The sequence below is a fragment of the Drosophila biarmipes genome, chromosome 2L (assembly GCF_025231255.1).
Source record: "Drosophila biarmipes strain raj3 chromosome 2L, RU_DBia_V1.1, whole genome shotgun sequence".
NCBI classification, from domain to species: Eukaryota; Metazoa; Arthropoda; class Insecta; order Diptera; family Drosophilidae; genus Drosophila; species Drosophila biarmipes.
The window spans coordinates 1,501,781-1,524,320 of record NC_066612.1 but is presented as its reverse complement, the minus strand read 5'-3'; the positions used below and the strand labels follow the sequence as shown (position 1 = coordinate 1,524,320).

The 22,540-nt window shown below is 40.2% G+C and overlaps 2 protein-coding genes across 5 annotated transcripts in view; one reads left to right on the top strand and one right to left on the bottom strand.

Annotated features, from left to right (window-relative positions):
* Positions 1-16,330, bottom strand: part of LOC108029207 (hemicentin-1) — a 104,754-nt gene extending 88,424 nt beyond the window's left edge. For all 3 annotated transcript variants that reach the window (XM_017101387.3, XM_017101385.3, XM_017101386.3), the window contains exons 1-2: positions 16,162-16,330; positions 13,875-14,263 (exon numbers count right to left, since the gene is read on the bottom strand). In XM_017101387.3, the coding sequence (XP_016956876.1) occupies positions 13,875-13,902 (28 nt within the window). In that variant the 5' untranslated portion in view covers positions 13,903-14,263; positions 16,162-16,330. The remainder of the gene's footprint in view (positions 1-13,874; positions 14,264-16,161) is intronic.
* Positions 16,331-20,440: 4,110 nt separating this feature from the next.
* Positions 20,441-21,507, top strand: LOC108029040 (fibrinogen C domain-containing protein 1-like). Of its 2 annotated transcripts, none has more exons than XM_050885047.1 (3): positions 20,441-20,578; positions 20,636-21,207; positions 21,282-21,507. In XM_050885047.1, exons 2-3 carry the CDS (start codon positions 20,651-20,653, stop codon positions 21,418-21,420), a joined length of 696 nt encoding a protein of 231 aa, XP_050741004.1. In that variant the 5' UTR covers positions 20,441-20,578; positions 20,636-20,650; the 3' UTR covers positions 21,421-21,507. The 2 variants fall into 2 exon arrangements, with proteins under 2 accessions (XP_050741004.1, XP_016956580.2); XM_017101091.3 differs by having other exon boundaries at positions 20,442-20,592; positions 20,647-21,207.
* The last annotated feature ends 1,033 nt before the right edge of the window (positions 21,508-22,540 follow it).

The following is a 22,540-nucleotide window of genomic DNA, read 5'->3' as shown; positions in this document are numbered from 1 at the left end:
ATATTTCAATTTTGATTCGTTTCTTGTCAATCAGCTAGACAAGCGCCTCCCCTCGCAGCTAAAAATGTAGCTGTCTGTGGCTTTTCGCCGAGCTGGAAATGTTTCAACGTTAATTGAAAATTTATTGAGACAAATTGTGTTTTATTTACGCATTATTGGCGTTTTTCCTTTGGCACACGGTGATGAGGGAAATGGGAGTGAAAATAAAAGCGAAATGGAATCCGAGCTGGATCAGTTCTTACTTAATAAGGCTTTAATGTGATTCCGGGGGGTTCGGTTGGGGCTCAGTTTTTCACCTTTGTTTCCCATAAACTGCGTGATAAACATGCCAAAGTCATTACCGCAAATACCGTTCGTCAACATCATCATCTGTAGCCGGTGCTCTGTGCTTTTAATTAATGCAAACAGATTTAACTCATAAAGCCGTGTGTGCGCTTAATCATGCGCGTTACACGTTACATAAGTGAAATGCTTCATGGAAATTGATATAAATCAATTGTCGCACAAACAAAAGTGACGAGCGAACGGAATCGCCCGCCTAGGTGGGCAAATAAAATGGTTAAATGGCATCGAGCACCGAGAGCACAATTCGCAAAAAGGTCCGTAAAAAATGGGGCTTATGTCACTTCATTCGATGCCCTATTCCCATGACAACTTCATGAATAAATCCCCGCCACATCGATGCGAGAGCGGGAATTAATTTATATGATATGTAAATTAATATGGAATATAAAATTTGTGCAATTAGCCGCCTGAATTGATTGACAAGAGGTGTACTTTTTTGCGCGCTCAAAAACTGATCAACAAATTATTCGGTCGGAGTTGATTAAAATATAATTAAATAAATACACATTTGCTTTGCCATGGCAATATACATTTAGAGTGATTTTGAATGAAATTCATTTTTCAGGGATTACGTTTTATGCGCCAACTTGTATAAATTAAATGCAAACGGAAAACTACTTAAAATGGTATTGTTATAAATGGTGGATTTTAGCTATTTGTGGTTACTATGAAATAGTAGCTTTGTTGGATTTAAACAAATCTTATAAAGCTTAAAAAATCGTTGGGCGTTCTGGAATTAAAATCTACATTCAGGTGTTTTATAGTTCCATTGAAATAAATAGTGGTTGATGGTAAAAAATTCAATCCAATTAAGTGGTTTCCGAAAACCCACTAAAATGTTTAAATCTTTCAGAGAACAATATTTTATCCATTTTTCTTGAGTATTTTTCTGGCACTTTCTTATATATACCCCCGATTTCCCTGCACATAAATTTCCCACACACTTAACTGATCCCATGAGCCGGTTTTGCTTTGTAATCAATCAATTCCCTCTGCGGACTCGATATTTTCATTTGAATTTCAGCTGCTCAGTCAGTCGACGGGGCTGTTTCCACTTGATTGCGCTCCACAATCAATTTGCTTGGCAAACCACCCACGCACCACGCCACTCACGCAAATTATTTAATTATTTATGCAAATAAATAACTTTATATTGCACTTAATTTTATTTTTTGCTTTGCGTCCGCGTGCGACGTGCCAAACTGAAGGAAAAAAGATTTTTACGCCAACAAAAGGTGTCAAATGGACTTAATTCATATTATCATTTTCGCTGCGATGTGTCTTTTTTCTCTGTCTGTGACATTTATTATTTATTAGTTGCACTTTAATATTTTATGCACACACTCTGTTAGTTTTTTCATAATTTATAAATTGGCCAATTGTGCGTGAGGGCTTAAAAGGTGTTCATTTTCCAGCGATTGGCGAACTGGGGGAAATTGGGCAGGCCTATACTGTGTACACTGGATCTGACAATCAATGTGCGTCGAGAGGCATAATGAAGTTGATGCGCCATTGTTCCGCACGCCTGTCAATAAAGTGTCAATAATTTATAAAGCAAACAGAAGTTGTCCCCGGCACAATACCATAAACAGTGTTGCAAAACGGCGATGAGGGGTGGTGTTGCCATCCAACGGAGACCCAACTCAAAGCGAAAAAGTATCGCGTCTAATGCAAATATTTGCCTTCTGAGCGCGACTCGCTGTTTATTTAAAATTTATTAAAAAAGACCCAACAAATGTTTACATCACTTCGAGGGAGGTGTTTGTACTTATATGTATTATATGATTGCAATTCGTGTTGACACACTTACAGCTCATCAATGTCTGTCTGTCTGATGGGATTGATTCAATTCCATCCCATTCAGCCCCAGAGTTTGCCTCGTGTAAACACTGGCAATTTAAATAATTAATCCATAAATATTGTATATTTAAGCGAGTGAATTGATTATGACGAAGACAAGACACGCTGGCTGCTGCTCAGGTATTTGAATAATTCAATTCCATTGTAATTACGATATTTGAGTAATTAAGCAATGGACACTAGGCAAACAGTTGAGGTGTTGGTAAATTATTAAATAAGTGTTGGGCACAACAATCTGTAGATGGAAATCGCTTTGCACTTAAAATTGAATTGCTCGATTGTGGTTGGCATTCTTTTGTGTCTCATCAAGGAATTCTTAAGCGCTGTCTGTTATGTTAAGTTTGAGTGAACGTGTTTTAAGCAATTATAATGTATAATAGTAGGTTTAGTGAGTTTTTCACATAAAATTATAAGCATTATAATTTAGTTTTATAGCCTGAATATTTTGTAAAAGGGCTCCTTAACTATTTCCCTAACTTTCCTATCTTATTAGTTGTCTGCCAGCAAGCCGCATCTCAAATACTCAATGATGAACCGCAAATCGCACACAAATCACTGTGGAATGCCCTCAAAGCCCCGGCAAACCACCCGATGAAGCCTGAATTGAAAACTGAACACCGCAAAGTGGAGAGCTGGGAAAAGGGGCTGTAAAGTGTTGTAAAGTGCAGCGAGGCGCAAGACTCATGCGACTGATTAAAAACGCGCGCCTTCTAAAACTGTCAAAGAGCCTTTGGCGCGGGATTTTATGATGAGAAAAACTTTTGAAGCGAAAGTGCGAAAGCACCACCGCTGTCATCGTTGCAGGAAGTCCCGAGACCTGAGAAATTAAAAAGGGAAGTCCCTGAGAGGAGGAAGAAGGAGCACAAAAGCCAGGTGCAAGTGCACAGGGCGCCCTGTAACCGCTGCGTTTGGTCCTTTTGTAATCAAAGTTGCCCGAAGATTATGAGACGTCGGAACAGCCAAGGTGCCAGGGACACAATTCCAGATCCAAAACCCCGAGATAGTCAACAACAGGCAACAAACAATGCCAGGGCAGAGAAAGCCTTTCTCTAATTCCCAGCTTAAGGCGTCATAATAAATAAGGAGCAAAGTCATCAACGACTCTAAAATATACTTTTTTAGTATCAAAATTCAAAAAAATATTTTACATTTTTATACATTATAATAGGTATATGTATATTGAAAATAATAATTCGAACTGGTGTACAAAATTGGGTTCATAAGAGGAATCAAATATTTCAATCCCTTTTTTGTTTTGAATTGAACATATTCTAAGTGAAATAGAAAATATTTCTGAATATTTTTAATTTAAATATTTGTGCTTTCTAAAATACCCTACATAAGAGCCAAACAATTAGAGACTTAAAAAGAACCTTATATCGGCGTGTGCAATGCCAAAAGTGCCACTCGAGTGGCGGTGGGAAAACAACAATAGAGGCGGGAATTCAGAATGGAATGGCGAGTGCGAGAGGCGAAATGCAAGATGAGAAATGTGAAGCGGGCGGGAAAAACTGGGGGAAGGCTTGAAGGAAAACCTGAAGGAAAGAGCAGCCGCGCCGAGTGTCTTATTTTAGTTATGGCAGGGAGCATCCGTCTGGGCCTCGGGGCCAAAAACTGTGGAGTGTCGTGGCTCAGCGAGTCGAAACAAAAGTGCAACTGGGCCTGTGTTTTCCCTATGTTCTCGCAGGGTTTTCTCGGCGATTTTCCCCCCTCCTCCCAAAAAAACCCGAAGAAGTTGCCGCAGATTTACCATCCCACTTACAACAGAAAGACAATTGCCGCAGGCTCTATGATGAAAAAAGGTTGAGGACAAACTGTTGCCTCGCTCATTCTAATTGAAAGCAGAGCAACAACTTGTGGGTATGCTGAAAAAGCGAGGGAAATAAGAACACTAAGCGTTGCAATTTGCACAAAAAGAAATTATGCACACAGCTCCGCCGGATGGGAAACAAGTCCCTGCAGTTGGCAGAGAAAAAGCCGGGAAAGTGTCCTCGGAGAGATGGCCACTCGGAGATACCCTGCAAATTAGAAGGTCCTGTGGGAAGTAATTAACAGGAGGCAAAACAATTAGACAGGTGCGAAGAGATATAAAAGGGTTTCAAAAAGGAAACTGAAGTAATGGGTTTTATGAAAGGGTTCTGGTCGGCTTGGGGATGAGGAGAAAAAGTTTATGATTAAAAAACTTGACCTTCCTGATGACGAAATATTTACAACAAAATAAAAACGCTTTCATTAAGAACAGAGCCTTGTGACATACTATGTAAGTCATGATAAAGAATTATAATTATTTTAAATGTTATTCAATTGCCTATTTATGTGTAAAAAGAAATTATTTAGTAAAATATAAAAAAATTCTTTAAAATAGGCTATTCTTGACACACATAAGAACACGAAATACTACTCCGCATAAAATAAAGAAAACAGTAGAAAGTGCAACCAGCACCTGGAAAGGGAGATTCCCCTTCTTAACCCCTGCCCCTTAGACTTAACCCCCGGCAGCCGCCAAAAGAAAAGAGCTGCGGAAGTGCGAAATTGTAATAAAAAATGCAGCGCCACGTGGCAAGAGGGCGAAATGCCAGTTGGGGAAAAGGAAGAAAGGCGGGGATCCTTGGGGCGACTTCTGCTGAGCTCAGGCTACCGGTACGGGGACTCCCCTGATCCACACTTCAATGGAGTTGCTTAAATCTAATTTGGGTTGGCTCCAGCTTTCTGCCTTCTGTGGCATTAGCTTGCCCGGCACGTGCTTAAGAAATTATCCTTCTCCGCCGAAAAAAATATATAATTTCAATTGCTGGAAGTTTCTTTGGCAACTCGCGCTGCCTTTGCTTCTTTTTATTTAATTTTTGCTGCTCCTGCTGCTGCTGTGCTCCTGCATTTATGAAAAATTCATAAAGGATAATGAGCGACAAGAGCGTGTCAACGAAAGGAAAGCAGAGGAAAATGGGGGCCAAAACGTTTTGCCAAACCAGCGAGCAGGTAAAACGGTGTGAAGCAAGGACATGCAGGAAACTCTGCACTGGACATCCCACCATCCAGGAAAATTTGAGGAGAAACGACGAGGAGGTCCTGTTGCATCTCCAGTACTAATTAAAATCCCGACAAGCCAAGCTCTGGATGGGTTGCCATGACGGGTAAGCCTGGTCGCCGCAGGAAGCGGCGTAATGGAGTCAAAGGTGTTAGATAAGTAGCTGGGAAAAATATAATAAAGGTGCGCGGTGGAGAAGGAGCTCGCCTGTACAGTGGCCACTGCTGCAGTTGACAAGTGGAGCAAACACACAGAAAACAAAGACAAGACACCCGCATTCCACTCACTTTGGACTCTGGCTTTTGCCCACGGCTGACACGCGGAAAAAGAGAATAGAATGCGGGGGCTTTCGAGGGGCTTCAAAGGGGGTCTTAAAGGGTGCATTCGCCATTTAGTTATTGGGTTAATAAAACAACAGAGCGAGGGCGAAAGCAAAGCAAAGCTCACCTAGTTGTAAACGAAACTGCACTTGGGGAAACAAAGACCGGAAGCTCTCTAAAGACCTCAAAAAGACCTCAAGACCTTTGTAATTTATCCGAACTATTTCCAGCGAAATAATTAATTAAATAAGTCATAGGAACATCAAAGATAGCTGTGTAATTTAAGCAACTTTGTGAGAACGTACTGTCCACCCCCTGAATTAGTTATTTCCCGTTTTCAAGGGTTTAAAATTCATTTATTTTCTTAATATTTACAAAATAGCATTTTATTTGTAACTGTTAACTATAATTTAAAATTCAACGTTTTGATTTATTATATAGTAAATATATAAAATACTTAACTATATTCAAATTTTCAGTATACAGTACTATTAATTTATCTAAAATAATTGTACATTTAGTGATGATTTGACTATTTGAGCTCTTCACCTACTTAAAATTTTAAAATGTATTCATATGCTCCATTTGTGTGAGTGTAACGCTCAGTTTTTGTGTTCAGCTTCACGGGGCGTATGCGCAATATTTGTATGTGGATTAACAAGCTACCGCCGCCAAAGAGGATCATATGAGGGCGGCGAACGGGGACGCCGCTCCGGGTGCAGTGGGGAATGCGTAACCAAGACATGGCCAAGTGTACGGTTGACAGCTGCAAGGGGGCTACGGGAAACACCGGGGAAATACCTGACACAAAATGAGAACGGACAGAGCACGGATAAAGAGTGGACAAAGGTAACCAAGGTGCTGCAACTCGGTTCCGCTGAAATTCCGAATTCTTTGCTTGCTGTTTTTGCTTTTTGTCCGGGGCTTTCCTTTTCGCTTTGGCAATTGTTTTCCACATAATTTATGTTCTCTGTTCAGCAAAAGTTGTGCGATATGTGTGCTATCTAGCAGAATATTTATAGTTGGCGTTCGTTTTGTGTACATATGTTGGGGTTTGTCCTTCTTGGCAGGAAAAACTGAATTAAAAACCACTGGCTGGCTTCTTGTTTTTCTACCGGGCACTCCAACAAGGCGGCTCTTCGGAAGGCTTAACATCATTAAGATGCAGAAACACTGACCAAAAGTATACTATATTTGTGTTCCATAAGGTCTTGTTGTAAGCCAAAATCTGGTATTTTCCTATTTATCTGAAGTCCTCTGATTTGGTTATATTGCATATTTTTCTGAATATTAAATGCAGCTTGTTCAGTATTTCCCTTTGCATTCGCTTCACTCTGCACTTTAATCAAACGCCAGAGGACTTGTGAATACATATATCTCGGGGTTTCAGCAGATTCATGTATCTAATTGATTTGCCTTTCAAGGGGAGAACAGAACGCCTAGGGTGCGGAATGGAATGGAATGCCACGAGCAGCCGTAATAACTCGAGTGCTTCGGGGGCACATCCCTCACCGGCATCCTTGGGCATCCTTGGGTGGTGCAATCAAAGCGAGATGCTGATGGCTGATGCGACATCTTAAATGATTCAACACCTTGAGCTTGAGCGGATAAGATCCTTCGAGCAGGACGACGACGGACATATCAATCAGGGAAAAAAGCAGTCATTGTCGGATCTCGCGCGGGAGAAAAATTGCGTTGCATTATTTACATGTGCGCGGAGAGCGCCTGAAAGCATGCTTTAATTTATTTTAATTCATTCTTCCGCCCGCGCCCTTCTCCGAGCTTCTCACTCTCCTGAGTCGCCGCCCTTCTCCGCGCTTCTCATCGAGTTGACGTCGGCGTTGTCATTGTCGTCACCGAGTGATATGTAAATATGCAGTTACGCGCTTACTTTGTCGTGCAATTACAGTAAACCAAGCATATACACCAAACAGGAGTCCGCCCATTCCATCACCCTTCATCATCGTGTCCTCTGTCTTCCTTAAGTTCCCCCACTTCACTACCATCTCCCTTTTTCTGTCATCGCAGCAAACACGAGGGAAATTCTTTTGCTAATGCCAAACACATTCGTTCTTTATTTGATACCCTTGATGAGGGAGCACTATAGTTTGTAGTGGAGTTATTAGACAGCGGAACATATAAGTTACATGTCAGGCAGGGGGGAAAGACATCTATATAAGAAAAGCTTTTTAATGAGAAAATATTATGTCAGGTATAGTGTAGTACATTTATTTTATGAATATTTATGGAAGGGGCCTTCAAAATTTATATTATTAATCGTTCTTTAAACATTTATTATAAAGTGAAGGTAGTAGTCAATCCCGCGGTATCATCTATTCGTCATATTTAACGCTAAATCTCGATCCACTCCACAAGTATTAATGTCGGGGACACAAAAACCGAGATGCGAATCTTCGAGATGTCGGTGGCTTATTAGCCAGGCACTTCCGCATGCCTTCACACACCTGTAATGCTGAGCATGTGTAATTCCCCGATGTCTGGGGAGCCACTGATATTATATCCCAGCCCGCTGATTGACTTCCGCTCTCTCCGCACTTTTGCCCGCCAGAGCCTTAATCGATTTTACACCCAAAGGACATTTTCTGGTGATTGTGTCTGCGGTTTGTTCGCTGCCTTTGATTTCAAACGACTCCTTACATATTTTTCCTTCTTGCTTTTTTTGCAAACTGGTTTAAGCGTCTGTGTAAAACGTCGTTCTCGTTCTTGGAGATAAAGGTATGGCTTTTTGGCTCGTCTTCAATTAGATATGCGTATGCTGTTTGTTTTTAGGACTTTTGCCACGTTTTTATTGCCCAGCAAGAGCAGACGTGCTCTGTGTGTCAGGTGGAAAAATCTTATAAATTTTGGAATAACTTTCATAACTTATGGTGGCCATATACGGGGAAGCTGGGGCTCGGTGCAATGGCAACTAATGCCATTGTCTTGTCACACATGTCGGATGCTGTCTGCGTTCGCTATTTGAGTTCTTCTGCCGCTTAAAACGATGCCAGGACATAAAGATCCGACCCGCCCCCTTTTTCGTCTATATTTTCAGGGGCGAAAAATGGGCTATATCCCAGCTCCTCTTAATGTGGTTTAGTGTGCTCGGTTGACATGTTTGTACGCCGTGGACTTATGGCTGAAGGTACACAGAGAACTTGTGTCTCCGGTCTTTTTTGCGGCCATGTGTGTGGGTTGATTCCACGGTTGGTTTCCCTCATACTGAGCAAACAGGAATTTGTCTAAATTGGTTGGATAAGCTTTACGGCGAAGGGAAAGGCTTTAAGACGGTGGCAAAATTGATTGGGGAAAACTAAGTTACGTGGAATCTACATTTGAAAGGAGTCAGGAAACCAAATAGATTAGACCACTGTTTAAACAAATACAAAGGATTAAAGAGGTTTCAAGTTTTTCAAAAGCACCTTTAATTTTTTTTTCTTATAAACCATATTCATTAAATGATGTAGTTTTTTCTTGTGAGGTACCCTTCACTTAAAAAGTAAAACTTTTGCAGGACTAGTTTTTAAAAAATTACCAAAAATTTCTCAGGCAGCGGGGTAAAACTTGAAAAAAAAACTTTCCTTAATGCGAGACTTTAGCTGGCTGTCAAAAGCAGCTCTCAGACGTTGACACTCACCTTTGGCCCACAATGTGGGGAATTTTCGTTTAAGCCACACTTTTTATACCCGTTTCCTTTGGCTTGTTTTGCCTTCTTTTTTAATGATTTGTATGTTTGCCGCAGGCGGTTTGTTTGCCTGTTTGTTTGTTTGCTTGCAGTGTGTTTGAGCAAATTTGCTCGCCAAACTCACTTTCATGTTTAATTAAAAGATAACACACGGAGACCCCCACACACACAAGAGTGTTGGAATGATATGACAAGTCTTAAGGCATTTGCAGCGTTTATCGGGCCAACTTCGGCCACGCCCCCCGCACACGCCCCCTTGCTTTTGGAAAATTTATGCAATTCGAGTTCGTCCGCTTGTGTGTGCTTGTGTTTTCGAGCTTTGCAGCCGAGTGTGTGCAATGTGCCGGAAAATATATTTCCCAAACTCCGGCAGAACTTATCTGCTTGGAGGTGGAGAGGTGCCATGGCTACGTGACGCTTATCGTCATTATAATTGAAAGCTTTAAAAATTTATGGCCAACTTTTCGGCTATTTAGCATATCAAATCGTAAAATGCGAATGGCAATGGCGAAGGAAAAACTCGCCAGGCACGCAAATAATTATTTCCCGGCACTCGCAAACCAAAAACAATTTCAATTGGCTTTTACGATGCGTATTTGGGATTTATATGCACTCACGAAAAATTAGTCGGTTTTTTAAAACATTTCCATTTAGTAAATATCGGGCGTACTTTTTATTAATTTATGACCAACCGTTTTCATTGCTGCAATAAATAATTTTTGTACAAAGTAAAAATTGGAATATGGAGTTTAGCTTCATATATATTCGCAGTTATTAAACAAATTTAATGGTAGTCACTGCACTGTGAACAAATTTTACGATTTATTTTTCCTAACCAGTTGTCAATTGAAAGAGTTTCAAATTATTTCATTAGATTTACAGAAATTTGAGAAAGTTTACAAATGGTTTTCGTTAAACTAGTCACAAATTTTACAAAAGCTTCATCTAGCTTTGATAAAAACAGGTTAGATTTATATTTACCTGAATCACTCCTTTTCACTCCTAATTTATTTCAATTTTTTCAAGTGCTACTATTTAGTATCACCAACACCGCTGGCCATCAATTAATGTCGTGCAATAAAAAGTTGTATAAAGTGATTGACTGGCCAGTTTGCCGAGTGGAGTTGAGTGACCCCTGACCCCCTATCCCCGGCCATTTCCGTTTGCCAGCTCGATTGGCAAGTTGGCATGTTGAAATATTTAAAGCCGCTTAAACAAATTGTGGTCTGGTCATGCGGTGACTTGTCAGACAGTAAAACATTGCCAACGCAGACGAAGCGATTTCATTGCGGGGAAAATCAATAAGTACGGGGGAATCGGAATCGGGGCTCCTGCCTTCGTAATCTCCTCATAAAACTCTCTCGTTAGGCGCATTAAATTACAAATTCCATTAAAATGATTATTAAAGCAAGTATTTGCTAATTAATTTACTTGCTACGCACAATGCCAGGACGCAATTAATAAATCCAAATGAGTAGCTACAGTATAGTCAAGACACTAGCCCAAGAGGCTAAACGCACCAAACACCCTGTAAAAAAGTAATTTCGAGGGGATTAAGCATTTAAATTTATTTCATTGGCGAGTGTGAGTGGTTCCTCCAGGGGTCATTTGGCTGGTGGGGAGCCCCCTGGCGAGGACTATGGTAATTACCTTAGGCTTGAAGGAATTATCCAGATTTTGGGACTTACAAGATTTTTTGTTAAAGTAGCTAGTACAAATGTTAGTAAGTTTATAGATTTAAAAAACCAGATAGATAAATCAGATATATTTATATTTAGTTTACGTTAAAAAATGTATTTTAAATAAACACATACGGCGCCCAAAAAACCAGGCAATTAATTCTTTGCCCAAAAAACTGAGCAACATGTTTTGCACAAAGATTTCTTTAGCGCCCAAAAAATTAGGCAACATTCTTTCTACTTTAGATCGTTTTCGAGCCCAAATAACTAGGCAACATTATGTTAAATGCTGAGCTCTTTGCTGCCCAAATAACTAGGCAATGTTTCCATAATTTTACAATTTCTTCGGGGTCCAAATGTGCCCAAATAAATATTATATGGCTTAAAATATAATTAATGTAAAAAGCACTAAAGTTAATTTATAGTTTTAAAAAAAAAAAATCAAGCAAATTAATTTTTGTATGTTGAAACCAGCTTATTCATACTAAGAAAGTAAATCGTATTAAAGCTTTATTAAAATTAAAGCACAATCATTCTTGGATAAACGTGGCTCCTTTTATTTTTCCAACAAGGAGCACTCATCCGCTTCAATCGTCTGCCATTGCAATTCCATTCGGGCACAACTGAACCCTCGTTGTGATGGAGTCGTAACAATCTACCCTTTGTTACCCCCTGAAACACAATGAATTACAGCAGTGCCCCATGACCCCCAATTCGCTGTAGTTCTTATGAATAATAAAGCAAATAATCTGTCAGCGTCGCAGCCGCCTAACCAAAAACCAAAAACCGGAGGCCACCCAAAGCCAAACCCAATCCCAGTCCCAAAGCCTGGAAAGAGATGGCGACAGGAGCGGAGAAAGAGAGGCCGCCACAGCCGAGGAATGTCAGTGAGAAGTCCACAGCGACAAACGACTCAATTCGTGGGCGAAATTCGAGTACGCTCAGTCGACATTTGCTCTGTCTGACAAATCAAAAAAGAGAGATACACTGAGGAATAACTACAAAACTTATAGTTTGTCTAGATCATAATAAGATTCTAAGAATTCTCTTTTCAATATTGCAGATCTTAATCTTAAAGGAATTTTAAAAATATTTTGAGCTTTAGTAACCTATTTTATAACAATTAGTTTATGCATTCCTAAACACTATAGAGCTGTGCTGCATTTTACTGAAAAGCCTATAGAGTTTATTCAACCCCAAAGTGATAAAACGAATTGATAGACAATAATCACTGACTATTTTCCTCGGTGCATGGGAATTCGTATAGGAAAACGCGGAAAAGCGTGGGGGAAATGGGAAATGGGGAGCGGTGAGCGGTGGGTCCAGTGCTAATAACACGAAATCCGATTTGAACGCCGGACCTGCGTGTGATAAAAGCAACAACATCACGCGGTCTGCGGTTGCCTTTTTCCGTTTCGTTTCATTTCGTTTCGTTTGGTTTGGACCCGTGCCACGCTGCGTATGCGTAACGTGCGTTTTAATGAAATATTGAATTTTATTGCCTGCGTGCCCAGGACGCGCTGTCAACAACTTGGTCCAAACCAAGAGCTGACCCTGACTGGCCCGCTTCACAACTTGTCACTGCCTCAAGGGCTGAGTTGCACAGAGAAAAATAAAACATTTGCAGGTAAAGGAAGTTACTGGTTAAGCTGGCAAAAAACTATTACAATATTTAAAAAATATAAAAATGGAATGTTTATGTCGATTGCATAACGTTACACAATATACTGCTTTATTGTTTATGTTGATAATTTTCTTAATTTGATATGAAATATCAATATAAAGCATATAAGAATCCCTATAGAAAATATAATAAAACATACTAAGACAAGAAAATTTAATACGATTTCATTGTGCGATAAATGTCATTAATATATTCTGCGATAATTTATTCATTAACTTGTTCATCAATAGAAATTTCCAGGAATTGTTTGTTGATTTGATTTTTTTGTATTAACTTTTTTAAACAAATTTTTTCCCTCTGCAGGGGATCCCTTGCACCCTCGCCCCTCGTAACCTCTTAATTTGATTCGTTTTATTTGTTATGCAAAAACTTGAAGCATATTATTATTACCCATATATACGCAGTCCGTAATTTTCGTTGCGCCTGCCTAATAAAAGCAATTTATGGAGCCCAAAGCGCGGAAATGAATTGTTAACCGAATTTTTTCGGGCTGGGAGAAGGATGATGTTGTCCATGATGTTGTTGATGAGTGGGTGGTGTCTTTTGTTTATGGTCACTCAACCCACTTCGCCCCTTCACGTAAACGCCTTTTGCGGCATTGTGAAATTTCCCAGAGCGCACATAAAAATGAAAACCGCCAGAAGGGGCAGATAACAAGTGGCAAGGAAAACGGGGGCGTGGCACGGAGGAAAAAAAGAAAATGAGAATGCAAGAGGGAGGGCAGAGGTGAAAGTCAGTCAGGCGAGGAGAATGCAATCGGCTGGGTCTGCAGAAAAGGTGCATATGGCGATGGCTCCAATCAAGGGGGATTTGCATCCCGCGAAGTGAAGGTAAAGTTCTGAAAAATATTCTCAAGAACAAATAATAACCAAAGGAATACAGCTAAGAGGCTTTCAATACGGCAGTAACTTTTTCATTTAGTTTTTTATTTTTATTATGAAATTACGTTTTCAGAATATTACAGCTTTACCTAGCACAAATCAAATTTATTTACAGTATTATTACAAAACCGTTATTTTTAATGTAGTCACAACAAAAATTAATGAAACATTTTTAAACTTTAAAAATATATACTATAAAATTAATATTATTCCCTCCGTTCCGTTGCCACATTTTGCATCTGTTCCACCTTAAATAAACCTCAGGGAGAGGTCACGGATTTAAAATTGAAACAGGAAAACAAAATAAACCGCAGCAGCCGCCGCTTCGGCCTGATTTCGAGTTCGTGCCTCCATTAATGTTTTCCCCCTCTGTTTAATTGTGAGATAAAACTTACCGATAATGAGCAGCTTTATGGTCGACATGTTTGGCTGTGTTGTTGCTGATGAATTTTCTGTTTTTCAGAGCGTTTTTCTTTGGTACTGGTGGTATTTACAGAAATATTAATCCGCTAAAGAGGCAACAGTTTGACAGTAACTGGAGTCGGCCACCCGCACAAATTGCATTTTAATGTCGCAATGGCAATGCAATTTCGATGACGATTATCCCGAGACACATTTCGCTTTTTGTTTCTACGGTATGCGGTATGCGTTTTCGATTTCGTTTTTTTGTCTTTTTAATTTCGTTTTCAATTTGCTGTTTTTAAAGGCTCACTCGAGAATTGGTTTTGCAGCTGCGATGCTGGAATCCTTTTTCAAATATTCAGACACTCGAGATGCCCGGACACTGTAATTAAATGTTTCAATTAAATTAAATGAGACGCACACACACACACTCCTGCTCATGCAAAATGCAGATGGAAGGCGCCTAGAAGTAGGCAATGAATATTTAAAGCCTCAGACATTTCAATTTGGGCCTGCAAAGGGGGATTGAAGCCAAAAGGTCCAATTGAAGCCATGCCCAGGCATTAAATTAACATATTTCCCAAATAATAATAATTTCCAGGAGCACCGAGTGGAGAGATGGATCCGGCAAATGGAATTGTGCCCAGTCAGTTGGCCCTTCTACACATGTAAACTGGGCTGCTAATGTCTTATTCATGTTTACAATGCCCGGCAAAAAGCGACTTATGAGCGGCCAGCATGTCAGTCAAACGGCTCGAAAATGGCCCATCGCTTGCGTGCTCCAAACTTATTAGGTTTCATCCTCCCACCGAAGAGCCCACACTATCATCATGACAGATCCCAAACCCTCCCTTCCCCAGGTGAGAGGGTTCCGCCGCAATGGTTGATGGGCCTCCTTTCGGCCCAGCCCCGGCAATTGCCGGGCTATTTATTTAAACCAGAGCCGAGGGGACACAAAGCCGGAGCGTTTCCCTGCCCAATTGTTAATGGAAATCTCCTGCGATACTCCGCACTAAATGCCGAGTAATTATGAGTTATTAATGTTGCCTGTTTTATTTTGAGTTCTGATTATTCGTGGCTTTACATATTACCCATTTTTGTAGTATTCTTTAGTCATCAGCTAATCGGTCTCAAAGTGTCTGCATTAAAATATCAACTATTGAAATTCACATGTAAACGGGGCTTACTTCGCATATTAACAAGCTAATTACTCTTGAATAAAACTTATTGCTAAGTTCATTGACATTTTTTTAATTAAATTCACTTCTATTTTCTTGTGTTTGAAATTTTTTTAACATATTTAATATTTAATTCATGAAGTTTATATTTCGCCTGAGCCTCAATAATAATTTTAATCAATGAAAGCATCTTTATTTCCACTTTAAATCTACTCACATTGGTAATTTACACAAACTGTTTTACACAAATTGTTTTAATGTAATGCTATTAAAATCTCATTTGCCAATTAGTTGAAATATTTTATTCTGCCACAAGTTCCAACATCAATAAAAATGTATTTCTGTTTACGACATTAATTTGTCTACACCTCTTTCAAAAACTTTAACAATTGCCGTGATTTTATGAGATTTAAGTCCTCACTGTTACTTTCGTCCTTTTCCTAGGCCACCTTCAGACACTCATAACTCAGCGAACTTAACGATGTGAGTCCTTGGCATAACTCATAATTCGCTTATGCATGGCCCCAAACTTTAAGCTAAGCCACTTTCAACGACAAAATACCAGCAGCCATAACAATGGCCGAGGAAAGCAGGGAAAATGCCAAGAAAGGCCCCGAAATCAGCTGTCACAGTGGAATAATAAAAATAATTTATTTGCATTTTATTTGCGCAGCCCGGAGTCTGGGTCCGACTGAGCTTCTAGGGCTTCCTAGGACCTAAGACCAAGGACCAAGGACAACAAGTTGCTGACACACAAACGGCAGAAAAAAAGAGGAAATTATACGGATTTGACAGATGAGCGAAGGTAAGTGGAGCACAGCATTCGCAGCGGCTTTAAATTGAGCAGAAATTGTTTGTCACTGTTTGTTGGCCCCTTTTGGGCCTTCTCGCATTTTATTTTTATTTCATTTCCTCTATTTCTGTCGCACTAGTTTTGGCCCAGTTTCTGGCATTTTGGCGGCATGAATGTGGGGTGCGGGCAGGGAGAGGAGGAGGAGAAGGGGAGGGGTGGCAAGGTCACGGGGAAAAGCGGGGCAACAGTTGCACTTGAGTGCCATTTGTCGAAAGAGCTGCCCGGCAATTTGCATAATTACAAACGCACATGTAAACGAAACGCGGTTTCCGCCTGTCCGCAATTTCCACTGCAACGCTTTTCCGCACTCGCGTTTCTTCGGTTTCCCTGTGCACTTGAGGTCCCCGTTTTAAAAGGACTTTCCGCTCGGCTTTTCCAGTTCTTTGCGACTATCCCGACTTTTCCGCTTTGCCGCCCGTGGCCGCAGAACGCTTCTTACCAACTAAGTGCAATTTCAGTTTTGTTCCAGCTTAAGAACGAAGCTCGATATGACGAACGGCGGGCCACGAGTACAGTGAGCTTCGGCCTTGCACGAATTGCAAAGACGAAGTCGCCAATTTTCGGTTGTTGAATGCTTCCCGGGGCGACTGCGCCGAGAGAAAGCCCGGCAACATGTTGCCAAGGGAGAGAAAGTTCGCTTGGGGAAAGTTTGAGAGCAAGGATGAACCGCCGCAGGACTTTTGTGGTAGGTTAGGGACTCTAGAAAAGGGACTCGCGAAGACGGGCCGCGAATTGTCCTAGGGCCAAAGGTATTTAAGAAACTAAACTATTATTTCAAAATAATATCTTTACTGTATTTGTTTCCTAATTTAATAAAGATAGAATTCTAATAAGTGTATACTTTTTATGCTACTCATCATCAATAGTGGTCTATATAGTATATATATATACCCAAGACCCTTATGTGGGTAGCTTAAGATACAGTTACAGTTCTTACCATTTACCATTACCATTTTACATTAACAATAATTTTTTTTTTTTTTGCTTGCTGAACACTACATTTTTTATTTTAAAGTTCATATAAATGTCCATTTAATTTGGTCTCAGCTGATGGTCCAATTTCAAATGCTTGAATCACAAATTGAACCTTATTGTCCCCGACGAAAACAAAATAAATCAATTTGGAAAGATTTTTATAGCTTGTTTTTTCCAATTAAAATGCAGTCAATTTAAATGACTTTTAAAGTTTCTAATGCTTGTGCTCAGTGGAGATTCGTTATTCATATTTAAAAATACATTAGTAAGCCAGCACTCAAAAGCAATTATAAAATTTTAAATCTAAAATGATTTGTTTATTTATTTTTTAAATTCTTTTTTAACCCATTTACTTGATTTTTAAACTAATTGATTAGTTTTTGTTTGTCATAGCCCCTCTGCTTTTTGTTTTATTTGTGTTTTGGGGTCAGTCGAAGTCGGTTGTTTGTGTGCATTAAAACACACGAAGTTGGGCTCACGAAATATTGTTTTGGACCATAATCGTTGGGATTCGGCTTTGGCCAAGTTTTTTGCCAATCCAATCCTGGCTAGCTTTCCCTGAGAAAACTGTTTCCTTGCCACTCGTTCCGCTCTCATTTTCCGAGCCTTTTCCCTCTACATTGCTGGTGAAAATCTCTCTCTTGGCAACATGTTGAACAGCTGCAACCTCGAGTGCATTCGTTTTTATTACTGAAGTGAATCAACAGTTGGGCCTGACTGGTGCCGACAGAAAGTTCTAAAGGCCTCGGTTTTATAATATTTTTGCATGCCATATTTATATTTCTGGGATCCATTCATTTTCCTGAATTTATGTGGAGAACAACTGTATTTCCTAGGCCCCTCTGAATATTCTGAGCAATCAACAAGAGTGACTCCCGTTTTACTTCAGCTAAATTTTCTGAGTAGTTTATGGCCCACCCTTCGCTGTATGAGAATGTTTGACCCCCTAAAGCTGCTGTTCAGAGAACCTTAACCCTCCCCCTCGAATATGTCGCGGCACACAGAAAATATTTGCAAACTGAATGTGGCAAGTTTGCCAAAAAACGGAAAAAGTGACTGCCACAAAGGCCGTGCCAACACCTCAGCACGCAAATACTCACGCACACAGAGAAATGCAAAGTTGTTAAAAAGTCCAAATAAATAAATTTTCTCCTTCACCGAAAGATATAGGTACAGGGCGAGTGAGTGAGAGGTCGGAAGTGGAGACGCCTCACAAATGTTTGACATAAATTTATGCGTTTTGTGTGTTGCCCACGAAAACTCCTCAACTTTGCTTGTAGATCAGGTTAGGTGGTGTATTTTTATTTCGGGGAGGGCTTTGAAAGTTATCTGGGGGGTGCGGTGAAAAGGGGTGGAAAGGGAGGTCAGGGCAGACAGTCATGGTTGAGGTTGCCACACTAAAGTGTGCTTCGAAATTGAGTTGTCATAGAAGCATTCGACAGGAGTAGTTTCAACTCACCACTTGTCTACAACTTTGGACTTAGCCCCAACCAACCACTCAATACTTTCACTACACACCCCCAACTCAGAGTGCAAACTTTTTTCGATTTAAATAAAAAGCCAGCAATGCGACAACACTTTGAACTTTGATAGGGGTCTATAAAAGATATATAAAAATACATAAAAAATATGTCAACACTTCTGGAACCATTTTCAAAGGTAGCAAAAGGCTTTTTAGTAACGTACGTTTTTGTCAAACTTTTTTATGACTGCATAAACAAAAAAGATGTAGCTGGTTGGTTCTATCCTAAGACATAAATTTACAAATTTGATAGATTCACTTTTGTTAGTGAAAAATAATATTTGTATTAAATGAAGGTGAATTGTGTTTTACAGAATTTATACATCGTCCTCTTAAATATTAATGTAAATATTTAGGGAGAAGCGTTTGCGCTTCTTAGCTAATTTTTAAACAACCTGAGCCATGGTCAGAATCGAATTTAACTAGTCCATTTTCCGCTTAAAATGCATTATTTTCAATGAATTTTCCAGGCTCTTTTCCCGTGCCTGAGTAAAAGTTAGCCTCAATCTTCGGTTGTGTTTTTTTTCTGCACATCCCTGCAGAAAATGTTGCAGGAAAAGCAGCTGCCGAACCGGCGGCGGTTTAAACATTTTTAATTAATTTACATGACAGCAGCTGCTTGGCATGTGATGCACGTAAGATGCGTGGGCGCATTTTCCAGCTTTTCTGAAAAAGTGGGCGTGGTGGCGGGGAAAATTAAGCGACGGGGAAGCTGATGAGAGGTGCAGACGGAATTAAAATTGTAGCGGAATACTTCTGGTTGCAGCTGCAGCGGCAACTACAGTTAATCAAATGTGAAATGACATGAACACACACACTGGAAAATGGGGGCGGCAAAAGGGGGCGTGCCACATAAATCAGGGCAGACGCGCCCACTTTCACCCCAGCTACCAATTCGCACTTAATTGCTTAAACAAAAGCGACGCCCTTTCCTTTTCCCACCGCACTATTGAGCAATTATGCAGTCGGAGAAACAGTGCCTCCGAAAAGAGGGCACACAGGAAAAAAGGCAGGCTAATATGTAAACTGGTGGTATACCTAAATAACACCTTAAACAATACAACATTATTAAAAACAATTTAAACCATGAAATCTAGTACATAAAATCCATAATGCAAACAATAGGTTTTTTTCTAATGCTCAAAAAAGTATTAAGGCAAAGGCTTTTTGAAATTACTGAAATGAAAAATCAAAAACTCGCTTGAATAAAACATATTTCTGACTCGGAACACTTGGGGGCATTCGTCAATATACACCCACTCATTTTCTCTCTGCATACCAAATTAACCAAACTTTTTAGGCAAGATGGGGAAATGAACGGAAAGCCAAACGAAACGTGGCGAATGCGTTAATATATTCAAGGAGGCCTCATCATCAGCGTCGTCAACGTTTTGTGTTAGCCATATAATTTATGCGCGTTTTAATTTCATTTGGTGCCTAACAAGTGCCACGCCCACCTCGGGTGCTCTCAGACGGTGAAAGGCGCTGGAAGTAGGGTAATGAAACCGGAGAAAGGGGAGAATATGTTATTTTGACACCTTCAAGGTTGCGCCCTTCCCAGACAACTTCCCTCGATTCACTTGGGGTCGAAAATTCGGGGGCTCAAAGGAAAATGTCAAGGAATCAAGGAACGAGTGGCGAGGACTAATCAACCTGGGGAATTGAAGAAGGATTCCAAATAGAAATACTCTTCCAAAGACGAATTTTAACAGAAGAAGTCTTTTGCGAATAATACTTATTTCATAAAATTATTTCTGTAAGAAGACCAAATAATAATAATTATTGTAATAATAAATCCAAAACCTTAGACTTATCTATTGTTCAAGCTCCGCGGAAGACGAACTTCACATTATCATTCTCACAATCGTGGACTTAAAGATGCGATAAGATTTATGATAAGATTACTGTCAACTGCTAACTTTTAAAGTGCTTTTCTTTGTTCTATAGCTATCTGTATCTCTCAAACCTATGGGCAAGTTGTGAGAGGTTATTGAGGAGACCACTTCTTGAAAACAGGTCGTTCAGTCTGGAAAGAAAGACAGTGTAGTCATGTCGCGTTTCGGAACACTATGCTGCCTGATCGTTTTTAATTTTTCAGTTGTGAAAAATGAAGGCGAAGTGTGTTCTCTCCTTTCAATCTGCCATAATATCGCCGACGTAAAGTCAGAGGTTGCAGCCGTGCGGTAATTATATTTAAATAAAATCACTTATGACCTATCTTGACAGTGAAATGGCAGGGAAATGTTGGAAGACTTGGACAAAAAACTCGAGCGGCTGGAGCTCAAAAAATACCCAGAAAGCTGCGCCGAGTCAGCGGAGAGTAAGCTGCTGATCCGCCTGCCCGGCTACATTGAAGCCCCATTTTTGGTGTCCTGCGACCAGAGCAGCTACGGTGGAGGCTGGACTGTTTTGATGCGAAGAACCGACGGCAGCGAGGACTTCTACCGCGGTTGGCAGGACTACAAGAAGGGGTTCGGCCAGTTGGACAATGAGTTCTTCCTGGGGCTCGAGAAACTTCATGCGCTGACCTCCTTCGAGGCCCAAGAGCTGATGGTTGTCCTGGAGGACTACGATGCAAATGTACGCCACCAGCACTACGATGGCTTCATGATCGGCCCAGAGTCCAACAACTTCACCCTACAGACGATGGGCTCTAATGATGGGGACGCAGGAGACTCGTTCGTCCACCATCGGGGCATGCAGTTTAGCACTAAGGATCGCAAAAATGACATAGATCCAAGCAAGAGTTGTGCACAATTTTTCAGGGGTGCTTGGTGGTACTACCAGTGTCATTTGAGGTAACTATTTCTTTGTTTGGAAATTCAAATTAAGCTTCATTGAGATTGGAACTGGATTTTTGTTTGCTTTTCAGCGCCTTGACTGGTGTATATGGCGACAGTTCCTATGGACAAGGCGTGTTTTGGCAGACGTGGCGCGGCTATAATTACTCCTACAAACGTGCCGTCATGATGATAAGGCCGGCAGCTTACTCTTCCAAGCTAACTAATTGAATTATTTTTGTCATACTAAAAAAAAGATAAACTAAAATAATGGAAACTTAGGTGATGCCACTAGGAAACTAAATAAAGATTTGATTATAACGATAAAATGGTTTAAAAAATATTTTATTTATTTTTGAAGGTACATATATTACCGTTGTTACCCAATAGGTTGACAATAATAATAACTCGGAACCGGAAAAGGGCATTTCCCCATCGCTCCTTGTGTCGAATATCACCTCGATTTGTTATCCTTAACACCAAATCCTTTTTGCATATTGTTTTGTTATTCTTGCACCCCCGTCCCCATTGCTTAGCACATTTCAAAATTCACAATTCAAAACGTGTTAATTAGCAGGCGGCGAAAGGAGGCGGAAGTTGGGGGTGGGAAGTTCTTTCCCTCCGCAAATGTGTTAATGGCCGGGTGGGCGGGCCACGCCTCCCCACGCGACTTTAATTTCCGCGCCGCCTTCTTGAGTTTTGGATGTCAATAAAATTAGCATTCGCATTGGCCTTTGTTTCTGCTTTTGTTTTTTTTTTGCCGTCGCACAAATTAAACTGTTTCGAGGGCGTGGCCGCATTACGCAACTAAATATTCATGCGAACGAATTCCAGAGGCCTCGTTTCCCGGCTTTTCCCTTCCGGCCCTGCCTCAATTGCCGCCTTGAGCAAAAGGAAAACTCCTTTCCCCCCGGGGAGCAGACATAACTATCAAATTACCCAAGGATATGTGTTTTCGGGGTAAGTCATAAAAGCACCAATTCTTGACGGGTGGTGTGGTTTCGGCATCTGACGGAGCCAAGTTTTAAATATTTTATTGCAATTAAGACGCGGAATTTCTCCCCAAGCGAACTGTGTGACTTAGCGCAGATAAAAGTGTAGTTTGCCCTAAATGTTCAAAAAACTATTTAAAGCAAGTAAGCAAAGGGAAGAAAAATAATAAAAATATTTAAATTTCTAAACTATTTAAAACGGCAATAAAACTTAATTAAATAAAATATAAAAAGCAAACTTTAAAGATTACTCTTCATACTTTGCACCTTAGGTGGATTATTGATTGTTGTTAAACTATTATTTTAAATACAATGTAATAAGCACATTATCTACCTATTCTTCTGTCCTTTTAATTCAT